The 17341-nt window shown below is 36.3% G+C and overlaps 1 protein-coding gene across 1 annotated transcript in view; it reads left to right on the forward strand.

Moving 5' to 3' along the window:
* Positions 1-13692: 13692 nt before the first annotated feature.
* The window catches only part of LOC122033893, a 79918-nt gene continuing 76269 nt past the window's right edge, over positions 13693-17341 (forward strand). The window contains exon 1 of the mRNA XM_042593044.1: positions 13693-13775. Within this exon, the coding sequence (XP_042448978.1) occupies positions 13693-13775 (83 nt within the window). The remainder of the gene's footprint in view (positions 13776-17341) is intronic.

A 17341-nucleotide genomic window follows, 5' to 3' on the forward strand; every position in this document is an offset into this window, starting at 1 on the left:
AAAGGTAAGAAACCTTTCTAGGAGTTTTGCATACTTAAACGAGCAAGGATTTTTCGATGTATCAAGCTTAGGATAAGTATATTTTTCTTATCCTTTGATCTCAAAATATATACATTCTCCCAAGTCCTTTATATCGAATTATTTGGACTACCATACCTTACTACAACATTTTGATATTGTTTCCATCTACCAAAAATGTTATCTACAAGAAATACCACCACGCTTCCATCACACCTTTTGTATACACAAGACTTATCCGTTTACTCAATAAATCCATAGGTCCGGATTACTTTGATAAACCGGATGTTCCAAGACCTTGAAGCTTTGCATCAGTCCATAGACTGATTGAGCTTGCACACAAGATACTCTTAGCCCTTTGCAATCCTTCGGTTGCTTTATATGGATGCTTTCTTCAAGACTTCCATTAAGGAATGTTGTCTTGACATTCACTTACCAAATAGATAAAAGTATCCGGATAGACTTAAGCATGGCTACGGTGAAAAAGTTTCCTTTTCATCTAGCCTTGCTTTGAAAGTTTCTACTTCCCGTCTATCCTTCTTTTCCTATTATAGACCTTTTATACCCAAAGGCTTTTACACCATTTGGTGGTTCTGCAAGTCCAGATTTTATTAGAATACATATATTCTAATTATGTATTCATTACTCTTTGCCAAGATATTGCATCTTTATCTTGGAGTGCTTCATCATATGTCCGGAGATCAGGTTCATGTCATCGAGTCCAAAAACTCTCCCAAAACATGAATCTTTTTTGGTTGCCTAACAACCCTCCCACTACGACAAGGCACTTTCTGCAATTGTGTATCATTTGTGATACGTGTTGCAGATTCCTTGTGGTATCTCATCTTGTACAATTGGTACTAGATTAGACATGTCTTTTATTATTTCCTTAAGAACAAATTTTCTTATGGGCACGTGGTTTATTACATAGTCCTTTTCTAAAAATCATTCATTGATGCTAACAATGACCTTCTGATTTTTAAGACTATAAACCTACTTTCATTTCTCTAGGATAACCCACAAACAAGTGAATTCCTGTCCAACTTATCATTGTCTCTCTTCAGCATATGTGCTGGACTACCCGAATCCGAATATGCTTCGAAATAGGCTTACGCCTATTCAGCAATTCTATATGAGTAGAGAGTTCTGACTTTGGAAGGTACTATATTCACTTCCGTTTCCAGAGTATATCCTTAAAATGATTTTGGTAATATTCTAAATAACTCATCAATCTACTTATTTCCATAAGAGTCCTATACCTTCCTTTTTCTACACCATTCTGTTGGGGTGTACCAGGTGCAGTTAGTTGGAATTGAATCCCTACTTCTGATAAGTGACTCCTAAATTCTCCTAAGAGGTACTTGCCACTATGTTCTAACCATAGTGACTTTTACTTTAACATTTCTCCGCATCAGCCTTGTACTATTTGAACTAATCAAAGTACTTAGTCTTGCGGTACATTAAGTAAATTTATTTGTATCTTGAATAGTTGTCTATAAAATAGACGAAATATTCAATACTACCTCTTGTCTGGATAGTCATAGGATCACACAAATCGAATGAACCAATTTCAATATATCTTTGACTCCATACCCTTAAACTTAAAAGCTTCTTGGTTATTTTTTTTCAAGTAAGACTCAGTTGGAAAGATTTCCACTACCAATGAACCCAAAAGTTCATCAGCTACTAATGAATCCTACTCAAGTTAATATAACCTAACCTTAGATGCCAAAGATATTAATGGTTCATTTCTGCTTTCTCTTAAAATTAGAAGATGTGTTACTAATTTCCATTTGTTGCATCGTAGGAGTTATTGGATTTATAAATTGCCAATCAACGTACGAACAGATAACTTCCTCTTTTCTTAATAACAACTTTGTTATTAAAAGAGGTAGAATATCAAGTTCTTTGAATAGTTTAGAAACTGAAAACTAGTTCTTTCTAAACTTGGTGCGTAAAGACAATTACTCAAAAATCCATGTTTTATTCTTATCAAAAGATAAACATCTCCCACTGCAACAGCTACCATTTTTACAGTAGTGCCCATGTGGACGGTGTTTTAATTTTCATTTAGTTGCCGGATTTCCTGGAACCCTACAATGAATTGCGGACATGATTGATGGCATCTGTATCTACACTCCAGGTTCTGGTAGATAACACCACTAAACATGTTTCAACTAATGAATTAAATACACCTATATTGTTCTTAGTTCTAAGAAGACAGTCTACCTTAATGTCCAAGTCCTATTTCCAATCATTACAATTGGACTACTAAGTCTTTTCTATAGTATAACAACTCAGGCATTAAGATAAATCCTAAGAATCACAAATTTATATTCTTCAGATCAATTAAAATAATGTCCAAGTGTCGTTTCAAATCAAAGAATTTTATCCATTAATTTTATTATCTTTTAAAATAATACAATAATTAATAGTTGATCTTTGATCAAATATTTGGTCAAAACTTTTGAATTTAAAATAAAATATTGATTCCTCAAACAATATTATTTAAATTCACCAACACCTCAAACACCGTGAATTTTGCATGCCACGTTAGTGTTGACGTATACAAATTCAACATTTGTAAAAGGAGGTTTTACCCACTAAACTATCTTGTCAACAAAATCAATCATTTGTAAGAGGGTTTTAACCTTTAATTTTATTATCTTGTCAACCTAGTTTTATGACAAATTAATAGTTGGTTTCATTTGGTCACACAAATAATCCGATGGGGAGGATACTATTAGATGTGTCTAAGTGTATACCATTACTTGACACTAAGTCCATTAATAAGATTATGCCTCTTCCGTTGGGAAGATCACACGCTCTTAATTAACTTCCTATAGTCATCCAAAATGGAAGTCTTACAGTGATCCACAAACAAGCTCATCCGTTATGGAGGAAGGCACTCAGAGCCAACGCGCAAGCATCACTTACAAACCAGTAATGGAGACCATGGGATTTATTTAAAATCCCTCTCCCAGTTATAAACGAGGAATTTTAACTATGCTAGCCTACTAGTCATGTATACTAACACAATATAAAAGCAATAAATAGAAAATCTAATTTTCAACTATTATAGCTTTTATCTCTAGTTGTCCTGTGTTGTCATCCCAAGCCGCCGCCACCCTTACCGGTTGCTTCGATCCATCTTCCTAGTCATTGCGCTAGTCCTTAGAAGGTTCCACGATTGCAAGATTCGATCCGACATAAATAGATTTTACATTTGATCCTATATTCCATAAAAGGAAAGTACATGTATCTAGATCAAAAATAAATCCTAATAAAACTAAATACAACTCTGCTGTATTTTAAATCATGCATACACAGATAAATGCCCTTGACATGTCCAAGGGTCCACACACATAATAACTAAAAGCCATAATAGTTGGATCCTGCAACCTACTATTATCCTACCTAAATTATGTATGACATGTGCATAATTAAACTAATACCAAATACACAGAGGCAAAACCCTAGCTCCGATACCAATTGTTGGTTGCTACTCGGAAAACCTAGACGCTCCACTATGCAAAATTTTGTATAAAGGTCTGAACCTTTTCCTAGCTACCATGTGTTCTTTTAAATTAAATTTTGGATCCCTGCGGAACTTAACACGCTTGATCCAAAACTTAATCTATTTGTTCTTTTAGGTTTTGACTTGGATCTCTGGAACTTAACACGTTCGACCCAAGTCACCTTAAGTTATTAATTTCATTAAATATTAATTTCCATAATTGGTTCCAGTCTCGACGTGGCGAGGCACATGGCCTTATGGGAGCAACCACCACCGCCTAGACAAAACCTTTTATGGAAAGCTAATATTAATTTCCTAAAATAACTTTAGGTTAACGAAAGAACAATCAAATCACAGAAAATCAACAACAAAAAAACAAATTGAAACTCTAGAATCGTATGCCTCTTGTATTTAGTATTATTTCCAAAAATAACTACTATGATGCGGAAACAAAAATTACTAGTTATACCTTTTAGAAAGACCTCTTGATCTTCTACCGTATTCCTCTTCTAATCTCGGACGTTGTGTGGGCAACGATCTTCCGAGATGAGAACCACCAAGCACCTTCTTCTTCCTTACAAGTTTCGGCCATCAAAACTTCTCCTAGGATGAAGAGGTTCGGCCACCACCACCATGCTCCAAGGGATGCTAGAAAAGAGGCTTCTTTTCTCTCCTTCTTCTCCTTCTTAGATCCGCCACCAAAGATATCTCCACCATGAGAAGGTTTCGGCCACACAAAGGAGAGGAGAGGAAAGAATGGGCCGCCACACCCAAGGAGAAAAGAGAGGAAAAATAGAATAGAGTCGTTCACCATGAAGCCTCCTCTACGCAAATAAGGAAAATTTAATAAAACTTCCTTAATTCTTTTGCCATTGAAAAGGAAAATTTATTTAATTAAAATAATTTTCTCTTTTCAAATTATAATGGCCGCCATTTCTCCCAAAACAAGGAGAGTTTTAATTAAAAAAAATTAAAACTTCCTAATTTGTTTCTAGAAATTTATAAAATTTCTCCAATAATTTTAATCCCTTCATGATTGGTTAATAAAAGAAATTTTATAAATTAAAATCTTTCTTTTAAACATGTGGATAATTTCCAAAAGGAAAGTTATCTCTAAAATTAAAATCTCCTTTCAATCTACAAATAAGGAAAGATATTAAATCTTTTCTTAATCTTTTGTAGAAACTAATAAAGAGAATTTTTAATTTTCAAACTTTCTTTAAATCATGAATATAATTAAAAGGAAAGTTTTACCAAAATTAAAATCAACCTTTAATCTACAAATAAAAGAGATTTTAACTCTTCACTTAATCTTTGTAGAATCTTATAAAAGGAAGGATTTAAATTTTTAAACTCTTTTAAATTATATTATCCACATAAGAAAATTTTTAAAATTAAAATTCCTTTTATTTAATAGGGACGGCCACGTGAATTCACCCTTGAACATACCCTTGGCTGGCCCTAGCTTGGTCTCCAAGCTAGCTTGGTCGGCCCCTATAGGATGGGTAAGAAGGTGGGTATAGTACTCTATAATTAAGAGGCTACGATAGGAACCCGATAAAATTAAGCATCCCGCTCGCCCCAACACACAACTTAATTTTATCAATAATAATTCATTCCACTAGAGAACTATTATTGAACTACCGCACCAATCCCAAATTACATTTTGGGCTCCTTCTTATCATGAGTGTGTTAGTCTCCCTGTGTTTAAGATAACAATGTCCACTAATTAAGTAAGTTACCGACAACTCACTTAATTAATATCTAGCTCCAAGAGTAGTACCACTCAACTTCATCATGTCGACTAAGTCCACCGTGGTTTAACATGACAATCCCTTATGAGCTCCTCTTGGGGACATTCTCAACCTAGATCACTAGGACACAGCTTCCTTCTATAATCACAACACACACTATAAGTGATATCATTTCCCAACTTATCGGGCTTATTGATTATCGAACTAAATCTCACCCATTGATAAATTAAATAAATAAATATCAAATATATGTGCTTGTTATTATATTAGGATTAAGAGCACACACTTCCAATAATCGAGGTCTTTGTTTCTTTATAAAGTCAATATAAAAGAAACGACTCTAATGGTCCTACTCAATACACTCTAAGTGTACTAGTGTAATTATATAGTTAAGATAAACTAATACCTAATTACACACTTTATAGTTTGTTCCTTTCCATTATGGTCGTGGTGAGCTACTGTTTATAATTTATAAGGTACCGATAACATGATCCTCTGTGTGTGACACCACACACCATGTTATCTACAATATAAATTAATTGAACAACTACATTTATCATAAATGTAAACATTTGACCAATGTGATTCTTATTTCTAGATAAATGTTTATACCAAAAGCTAGGCTTTTAGTATACACTCTAATATCTTCATGTTATGGAAAAGAGTTGCTTCCCTTAAGTTGGGATCAAGAGCACTCTTCATGCTATGGTAAAGAGATGCTTCCCTTAAGTTGGGATCAAGAGCTCTCTTAATGATATGACAAGAATTATGACATGTATGATATGATGAGATATGATATGCATGATATTTTACTTTGTATGGCTTGTACCAAGGGTGGGCTCCATAAGCGCCCCGGGGTCGACGGACTATGAACGGACCTCGTTAAGGGATGGGCTCCTCAGTACGAACGGGCCTAGATCCCTAGTAGGTTCGGGGCTAGCTACCCTGTCCTAGGGATTGCGCGCATTTATGTTTACATGTGGTACAAGCCAGGGCCCTTCTCATGATGATGATGATATGATATTCAAGTATGTATACTATATGTTTTGAAAGAAGCATGATGCATATGTGCATTCCATGATACATGTTTTAAAAATATACATACTGCATCTACATGCACATATTTATGAAATTATGTTTATGCACCCTTATGAACAGGTATGAGTTATGATACATGTTTACATGATATGATAGGCTTCATGATATGTGCTTAAAGAATGTGATATGAATCATGATATACCTTCACATGATAGACTTGGATATGTTATGCTCCTTATGTGATATGATATATTATGTTCTGCTTTCCCTCATGTGACGCTATGAGTTGTTATGGTTTTTACATGATAAGATATGTTCTATGTTATGATTCTCCATGTTATGTTATGCTATGCTATGTTTTCTATATGTTATGCTATGTTATGTGTTTCTTTCGGATTTATGGGTAGGCAAGGATCTCACTAAGCCTTTGGCTTATAGCTACACGTTTTCCTTGTACTGCAGATAAAGGCAAGGAATGGATTGGTTAAGGGGAGCAGAGCAGGAAAGGCAAGGAAGATGTGTGTGGAAGTGCTGGTGGATAGATCTATTTAAGTTTCTTTGAATTATCTAAGTTATGCATGTGAACAATGTTGGACCTATGCTTATGCTGATGATTTCAGCTAGTATTTCATACACTTATGATATTTTACTCATGTTAGAATAATGATGATATGATGATAATGTTCAGTATGCTTTGATTCACATGCCATGATAAGTAAACTAAATGCATATGAAAAAAAAAAGATTTAAATAAGTCTTCCGCTGCCATGAATCCATATGCATTAGTATAATTGATGTCTATGTTTCAGTGACGTCCGTCCCTCCGGGGTGGCCTTAGTTCTACCTGGAAGGGCGGGCGTTACACTTCTTTGGCTCTATACCCCTTGGCCTTGAACGGTCTCTTGGTCATTTTACCTTCTAAGCAAGATTCACAAGTTGGAAAATTTTCCAACTCTAATGAACTCAAAAGTCCATCGGCTATAAGCCTCTGAATCCTACTTAAGTTAATATGACCAAGCTTAGATGCCAAAGATATGCTTGGTTCATTTTCGAAGGTTCTTTTCTCTTATTAGAGTTAGAAGATGAGTTATAAATTTCCATGTTTTGCTTTGTGGAAGAAATTGGATTTAAAGTATACAAATTATCAACTAATGCACCAGAACAGATAATCACTTTATTTCTTCATCGTTACTGAAAGAAACTGAATATCCATCTAAGAACAGTTTAGAAACTGAAATTAAATTCTTTCTAAAACTGGGTACATAAAGACAATTTCTTAAAACCAAATTTCTATTTCTACTAATAGATAAGTAGACGTCTCGCACTGCAACAGCCGCCACCTTAGTAGCATTGCTCATGTAGACGGTAATCTCTCCTTCAGTTAGTCGTCGGGTTTCCTGGAACCCCTGCAGGGAATTGCAGACATGATCAGTGGCTCCTCGATTCACACACCAATGGTAGATAACAACGCTAAACATGTTTCAACAACTAGAGCATGAGATATACCTTTGTTGTTCTGATTCCTTCCAATGTCCAGCCTACTTGCAGATGAAGCACTTTCTCTTCGGCTTCTTCACTTTAAATCCCATACTCTGAGATTTATTCACTTTCTTTGCTGAGCAGCCATTGTTTCTTCTTCTTCTTCCTCTCGTTTAGAAGTAGAACCATTTTCAGAGTGAATTTGAGAATTGTGATGAAATAATCCTTCTGCTGCTTAAAGTTTCCGCTAATGAATAAATCCTCTTATTCATATTATAATTGAGGAATCGCTCATAACTTCTAGGTAGCTTTGGAGGATCATATCGATCTGGGTTTCCATCAATTTCTCCTCCAAGGATCAGATCTCTCGTTCGGATAAGCCATCATCTTTAGGATATGATCCCTTAGGAGTACCTCTAGCATGGTGTCAGCCATTATCTTTATCATGGCTTCTTGCCTAGAAGCCCTATTCGATGACCAAAGAGTTCCTTGAGATTATTCATAATATCATGGTCATTGCAATCTGATCTTTGATGTTGCAATACATTTGACAATGAAGCAAAATGAAACACCAGCGCCATCTCATCCTCGCTTACCCATTTCCTATGATATTCAATCTCCTCTGTAGATTCACCAGAGGGTGCTTCTTGTGGACCTCAACCAAGATAATTTTATAGCTTTGAAGAACAATGTCTAGGTTTCTTTTCCAATCTATGTAATTAGGTCCAAGAAGTCTATTTTGTTGAAGTATGATGGACAAGGGTTGAAAGTCATCCTAAGAATCACAAATAACTTTTGGTCGAACTCTAAATTTAGAATAATATTGATTCCTCAAACAATACTATTTTAAATTAACCAACACCTTAACACGAATTTTGTATGCCACGTTAGTGTGGAGCATATACAAATTCAACATTTGTAAAAGGAGGTTTAACCCATTAATTTTATTATCTTGTCAACCTAACTTTTAACAAATAAAATTAATAGTTGGTTTCATTTGGTCACACAAATAACAGTGACTCCGATGGGGAGGATACTATTAGATGTGTCTAAGTGTATACTATTTGACACTAAGTGCATTAATAAAATTATGCCCCTTCTGGGAAGATCACACGCCCTTAATTAACTTCCTATAGTCATCCAAAATGGAAGTATGTTCTAGTGATCCACAAACAAGCTCATCCGTTATGGAGGAAGGCACTCAGAGCCAACGCGCAAGCTTGTTTGCATCACTTACAAACCAGTAATGGAGACCATGGGATTTATTTAAAATCCCTCTCCCACTTAGTTATTTATAAACAAGAAATTTTAACTATGCTAGCCTACTAGTCATGTATACTAACATGCACACACAGACAATATAAAAAGCAATAAATAGAAAATCTAATTTTCAACTATTATGACTTTTATCTCTAGTTGTCCTCCATGTGTTGTCATCCCAAGCTTTGCCATATTTGGCCACCACCAGGATCTAGTCGTCGATCCATCTTGCTCCTAGTCTCACTGTCGGTCCTTAGAAGGTTCCACGCTTTGCAAGATTCGATCCATGACATAAATAGAATTTTACATTTTGATCCTATATTCCATAAAAGGAATGTACATGTATCTAGATCAAAATAAAATCCTAATAAAACTAAATACAGCTTTTAATACAATCATGCACATACGTATAAATGCCCTTGACATATCCAAGGGTCCAATCACACACATAATAACTAAAAGCCATAATAGTTGGATCCCTGATCCACAAAGTTAGCACATCCTACTATTAACCTGCCTAAATTATGTATGACATGTGCATAATTAAACTAATACAAATACACAGAGGCAAAACCTAGCTCGATACCAATTGTTGGTTGCTACTCGGAAAGCCTAGAGGTTCCACTGTACAAAATTTTGTACAAAGGTCTGAACCTTTCCTAACTACCATGTGTTCTTTTAAATTAAATTTTATATCGCTCTGAACTTAACACGTTTGATCCAAAACTTAATCTAATTGTTCTTTTAGGTTTTGACTTGGATCTCCTGCGGAACCTAACCTAAATCACCTTAAGTTATTAATTCCATAATTGGTTCCTAGTACTGACGTGGCGAGGCACATGGCCTTCTTGGATATGGAGCAACCACCACCGACTAGACAAAACCTTTATAGAAAGCTAATATTTAATTTCCTAAAATAACTTTAGGTTAACCGAAAAGAAAATCAAATCACAATGAAAAGAAAAACAAAAGAACACAACATCGAAAACATATTCGAATTTTAGAATCGTAAGCCTCTTGTATTTGGTATTATTTCCAAAATAACTAGTATGATGCGGAAAGAAAAATTACTAGTTATACCTTTTAGAAAGACCTCTTGATCTTCTACCGATTCCTCTTCTAACCTCGGACGTTGCAACGATCTAGATGAGAAACCACCAACCACCTTCTTCTCCTCCTAGCTAGGTTCGCCCAAAAAGCTTAACCAAGGACGAAGAACAAAACACCAACCAAGCTCCAAGAGATGCTAGCTTTCTATCCTTCTTCTTCTTCTTCTCTCCGCTATCCTAGCTCCAAGCCTTTGAGAGTTTCGACCACCACAAAGAGGGAGAGAGGAAGAGGATGGCCGGCCACCCAAGGAATAAAAGAGGAGAGAAATAATAGAGGTTGTGTCTCATGAAGGCACCCCTTCTTTTTATTCTTTGGAAAATTAGGAAATTTAATTACAATAAAATTTCCTTAATTCCTTGACATGATTTAATTGAGAAAAATAAAATAAAATTTCCTAATTAATTTCTAATGGTCGGCCACATTAAAAAGATCAAATTAGACAATTTTTATCAACAATTAAAATTCCTAATTTGTCTTCGAAAATTTTAAAAAATTAAAATTTCTCTTTAAAATCCTTTCATGGTTGATAAAAGAAATTTCTATAATTTTAATTTTATCAACTTGTGGATAATTTTAAAGAGAAAATAAAATCTTAATCTACAAATAAGGAAAGAGATCTAATCTCTTTCTTTAATCTTTATAGATCTTTTACAAGAGAGATATTTTAATTTTAATTCTCTTTAATAAATTATTTCTTCACATAATAATAAAATTAAAATTAAATTTTTTTTAATTTGATTGTCACTAGCTTGGGTTGAAAGCCATTTATACCTAGGTTGCTTAGTCTTCCCAAGCTAAGCCCCCACTAGTGGGTATAGAAGGTGGGTATAGGTGGATATAGTACTCTATAAAGAGGCTATAGTGATAGGGAGAGAGAAGGAATTGGTTTAGCCTCATAATTAGCATCCCTCGCGAACACACAACTTAATTTTATCAATAATAATTCATTCCACTAGAGAACTATTATTGAACTACCGCAATCCCAAATTATATTTTTGGGCTCCTTCTTATTATGAGTGTGTTAGTCCCCGTGTTTAAGATATCGAATGTCCACTAATTAAGTGAGTTACTGACAACTCATTTAATTAATATCTTAGTCCAAGAGTAGTACCACCAACTTCAGGTCCACCTACAGGATTTAACATGACAATCCTTATGAGTTCCTCTTGAGGACATTATCAACCTAGTATCTCTAGGATCTCTAGGATGACTTCCTTATTCCTACTTGATACTTTCGGGTTTATTGATTCAACTTAATCTCACCCATTGATAAATTAATATATCAAATATATGTGCTTGTTATTATATTAGGATTTAAGAGCACACACTTCCATAATAATCGAGCTTTGTTCCTTTATAAAGTCAGTAAAGAGAAAATGGTACTACTCAATACACGGATACTAGTGTAATTATATAGTCAAGATAAACTAATACCTAATTACACCAAATTTTTCATTTCGCTTATAATTTATAAGTATCGATATCTATCCGCATGTACATACTATGTTATCTACAATATAAATTAAATTAAACTACAATTTGACCAAATGTGATTCTTTCATAGCAGGCTCAATGATACATCTAACCTCAACATTCCCAAGTGGCTTCTTCAAACCGTTGATTCTGCCATAGTACCTTTACCAAAGGCACCTCTTTGTTCCTTAGTCTTTTGACATCCTGGTCAGCTCTGAAGTCTGGTCTCGTGTTCAGTCCTCTTGTACGCACTATCCGTGGCTCGATCACTGAGGTATAGGTATACATTTGAGCATTGAAACGTGGAATACATTATGGATTGCCCATTTCTTGAGGAAGCTCTATCTAAGCTACCTGTCGACTTTTCATAATCGATATGGTCCCACATCGCGGACTTAGCTTCTTCTTCTTCTTCTCTCATTTCTTCATAGGAGCTACCTTGAGAAATACTGAATCTCCGACGTTGAATACTAACGGCCTACGCCGTTTATCTGCATAATTCTTCTGCCGTCTCTCGAGCGGCTTCTATTCTTTCCGGATGTTACGTATAAGCACGGTGGTGTTGTCAATGAAATCTATTCGAAATCCTTCTTTTTCACCACCTTCGTCCTCATAGGGATCTGCATTTCCTCCCATACAAAGCCTCATAAGGTGCCATTCCAATAGTAGCTTAGTAGCTATTGTTGGCGATTCGCTCTAAGCATAGATATCGGCGCACCACTTTCCCTTGAATTCTAAAGCTCACATGTCTTCTAGTACTTGGTTTACCCTTTCTGTCTGTCCGTCACTCTGAGGATGGAAGGCAGTACAGAACAATAGCTTCGTGCTAAGAGCCTTCTGAACACATTCCAAGAAATGTGAAATGAAGTGACCATCTCTGTTAGAAATGATGGTCTTAGGAATCCCATGTAATCTGATAATTTCCTTGACATATAATTGGTCCAGTTGCTCAATTCAGTAAGTCATCTTGATTGCTAAGAATTTTTGAGCATCGTCGATCTCTACGATTACCAAAATAGCATCGTAGCCGCATCTTTGGGCATCCCGAGATGAAATCCATAGAAATGTCCCATTCTATTCTGAATTGGCTGAATGCAGTACTCCTCCGGGCCTTTGGTGTTTGCTTTAACCCTCGATAGGTGCGGACAATGAAATCTTGACCATATCTTCATACGGACCACGAATTTCTTTTTCGTGTCTTGGTACATCTTGTGGATCCGGATGCATCGGCAGGCGTTGTATGGGCTCCGATCTTCTTTTCGCAGCTCTAGATCTCGGAATACATAAGCGATCCTTGAGGTATAATATTCCACTGTCAGCGATATGGAATCCGTCATTCTTTCCTTCAAGACCTCTTGCTTGATCCTTTGGGTGCTTGGGTCAGGTTTGCTTTCCCCAATATATCGTCGTCGAGCAGTGTTGGCGCTATGGTCGGTGGTAGGAAGCTGTCCACATATTTTTGACCTCATAGCATATATTTGTGTCTATACGACATATTCCTGGTGCTTCTTCAGTGTGGTACCGAGGAAACATGAGTTGCTTTTGCTGGACCACCCTTGGAGTCATTCCATTGTTTCCTCTTGCCACATTGATTTCCTTTCCAGTTAGTTCTAGTGCTCGAGATGTCCCAGAGTTTGACTGCCATCGCTCATCGCCTTCTAATAGTGTTGGTGATCGGCACGCTCGATTAATTCCTTCAAGATTGGGGTCTATTAACCCACCGCCACATTCGAGCTATCTCAGTGCGAGCATCTTCAATGAGTCCCTTTCTCTCTTCTTCAAGACCAACCGGACATAAGCTAAACGGTTGAATTTCTTCGGCTTCATTAATCGACAGATCGCTTTTGAACTCGTCGCAATGCTTGTTTGTCACCCTCATTTGGAAGAATTCTTCCGCCTCAAAATCTATCCATCTCATTTGATTTATTTGTCTTTTGCTATGACTCGGTCCCACCACATTCTGGCATCGCTGCGTAACTTTCTCATGTTCAGGCCAATCCAATAACTCCACTATGCTCTCCAGGTCTTGAACCAGGGCGTCCCATGGTTCCACACACTGACGGCCTGAACAAACCACTGGAGCAGGGCCTACCGGTGGTGCAGGTGCTGGTGGCACTGATGCAACTGTAGGTATGACTGGCATCATATTCTGATTTCACGGTGGGGTAGAAGGGTTCCCTTGCTGATTCATCAGAGTGTTTATTATTTGTTGCTGTTCTGTGACCTGACGTTGAAGCTCAGTGACTACATGCATCAGATCCGGTGGAGGTACTGTCTCCTCTACTCTAGTATTGCGTCTTCTAGCCATACTTTTTCATGAGTAATAACAAGGCTAGCATAAGTTATTATTATTCCTAATCTACCATCATGCATACTTAAACTAAAACTGTAACTTATCAAATAATAATAAAAAATTAAGTAGATATGTAACACCCCGCCCCTCCTACTAAGGCGACGGGGGTTACTTTAACATACATACCTACTTACTACAGCGGAAGTCTAAAAAAAAAGCAACTAAAACTTTTCTTTTCTTTAAAATCAACATGACTAATCACCTGGGCATATAAAACCACATAGCATACTTAACATGATTTTTAAGTCATAATACCCAAACACAAAATTAAATGTCATAGAGTCATAACGCAGTAACATAAACTAGGCATAGTTCTTATTAAACAAAAGCAGGTCTTTCTCCTTTAGCCAAGCCACTACCACACACTCTAGCCTCCTGCCTCCCTAGTTCATCCATTCCTTGCCTTTATCTGTGGTACAAGAAAGTAAGCTGTGAGCACTCATGGCTTAGTAAGTTCCTTTCCTACTCACAAAAATCGTACAACATATCAAAATCACAAGACATAACACATGGATACAATTTCATCATATCATGCAGTATATCATGGCATATCATAACATAATCGTAAGGTATCATGGCATAACATAACATGATCATCAAATGCACCCTGACATATCATAACATCATCATAAATATCATGGCATAATCATAAGGTATATGCAAGGTGAATTTCTAAACATGTATCATGAAAACATATGCAACATGTCTTTTGAAAAATTATAATATACATACTTAAACATAATCTCAACATAAGGGGGGCGCCGGCTTGTACTACTTATATAAATGTGCGTGCCCTATGTAGGTCTAAGGTAGCAAGTCTTGAACCCTACAAGGCATACATACTAGGCCTGTTTCTTAGTCCATCGACCTAGGGGCACTTAGGAGCCCATCCCTAACGAGGCCCGTTTCTTAGTCCATCGACCCCGGGGTGCTTATGGAGCCCACCCTTGGTACAAGCCTTAAAAGTAAAGTAGCATGTCGTACATATCGTAATTCTTAACTTATCATTCATGTCATATTCATATCATGAAGAGTGCTCCTAGTCCAAACGGATAGGGAAGCAACTCTTAAGCATAACATAAAGCATGTATAATTGGGCACACAGCACATCATGAATTTGGGCACACAGCACATCATGATCACATGCATAATTGGGCACACAACACTTCATGAACTTGGGCACATAGCATATCATAAATTTGGGCACATAGAATATCATAAATTTGGGCACATAGCACATCATCATGCATAAGTCATAAGCATACATAAATGAGTATAGCAACATGACATATTCTTATCATATCATAAAGCATTACAAGTGAGGCACATGGGAAATCATAATTAGGTCTCTAACCCTAATATCATGTAGTGGCCGAAACATGTAGTTGTAGCCTAGGTTAGCAAGCAACATAAAAGCATGTGAACCCTAAACCATTATCAAATCATATATCATAAGGAACACTTTGAGCATGTTTAGTTTGGGTTCTAAGCTTCCTAGCTCTTTACTTATATCATGGCCGAAACTCATCAAGCATCAATTTAGGTTATAAGCAACATACAAACATGTAAACCCTAAACTAATGTCATATCATATATCATAAGGAACAACTTGAGCATGTTTAGTTTGGGTTCTAAGTTCTCTAAGCTTTTAACTCATCATGGCCGAACCCTAGCAAGCATGATTCTAGGTTACAAGTAGCATGAAAGTGTTGAACCTTAAACCAATATCATACACATATCATGAGGAACATCATAAGCACATTTAGTTTAAGTTCCAAACTTCCTAAGCCCTTTAATCTAAGGTGGCCGAAACTTGTTAAGCATGGAAACTAGGTTTCTAGTGGCATAAGAGCATGGAAACCATAAACAAATTTCATAGCATTTATTACAAGAAACATCATGAGCATATCAAAGTTGGGTTCTAAGTTTCCTAGGCCTTTAAACTAATGGTGGCCGAAACATGTAAGACTAGTTTTCATGTGACATAAAAGCATGGAAAACCTACACAAATTTCATGGTATTTATTACAAGGAACAACATGAGCAAACTTAGTTTAAGTTCTAATCATCCTAGGTCTTAAAACTTTGTGTGGCCGAAAGTTATAGAGCATGTAACCAAATTTATATGCAACAAACAAGCATAAGAACATCAAGTTAGTTTCATATCATTTCATCAAGAAGGTCATGAGCATCTTAGACTTGTTTTAAACTTTTCCTAGGTCTCAAATCTTAACATGGCCGAATCTTCATAAGCATGAAATATAGTTCAAATCAACATACAATCATGGGCATATCATATTAGCTTCATATCTTATCTTAGGGAAATCATGGCATGCTTAGTTTTAGGTTTAAAGCTCTCCTAGGCCCTTAGTTCTACCATGGCCGAATGTTCATGAGCATGAAAATGAAGTTCCAATCAACATACAAGTAGGAGAAAATGTTACCAACACCATTATCATAGGCACATATCATAAGACCAAAGGAAACATGTTTAGTTTGAGTCTTAAGCTTACCTAGTTCTTTTGTTCATGCTTGGCCGAGAGTCTAGGATCATGAATCTAAGTTCTAACTAATCATTCTAGTATAGAAACATTAGGTTAACCTCCTACCATAAGATACATGTCACAAGAAATATAATGAGCATATCTAGTTAGGTCTTAAAATTTCCTTAGATCCTTCTTTTTATCTTGGCCGAAATCTCCATGAAGCAACCCTAGGTTTTTAAGCGATCTATCTTCATGAAAACCACATGAGCTATTGTACCAGAGGTGAGGGGAAGCTTACCTAGTTTTCGCTTGTCGATCCTTAAGGAATTGGCACCCTTGTGAGAAGGGAGGAGAAGTCTCTCTTCCTAGTTTCCCTTTTTGTTTTTCTTCTTCTTGTATGAGGTAGACCTTGAGACTCCTCGCTAGTATTTGTTTTCACTTAGAGAGAAAACCTAAACTTGGCTTTTGGAGATGAGGGAGGAGGGCTCTAGTTCTCGGTGGAGAAGGGAAGGAGGATGAGGAAGAAGAAAAATTTAGAATTTTGTCTTTCTCTTTTCTCCTCTAATCCTTTTTATTCAACATGGGAAGGATTCTTGTCCCCGTTCATCCCCCCTTTAACTTCACTTTAATTCCACGAAAATGAGAAGGGAGAGAGAAGAGGAAGGCAATTTACCTTTTGCTTGCTTATTCTCTTAACCAAGAGGAAGAGGATGTAAGTCACTTGATTTTCTCTTGCTCTTTTCTTAGTTTTCTTTTATTTTCTCCTCACCTTTAAATAAATTTTTCATTCCTTCCTATCCATGTATTATTCATTATCCTAGTGGTTATCATGCATCAATTTATCTTCATTATTT

This window comes from Zingiber officinale, chromosome 11B, assembly GCF_018446385.1.
Source record: "Zingiber officinale cultivar Zhangliang chromosome 11B, Zo_v1.1, whole genome shotgun sequence".
NCBI classification, from domain to species: Eukaryota; Viridiplantae; Streptophyta; class Magnoliopsida; order Zingiberales; family Zingiberaceae; genus Zingiber; species Zingiber officinale.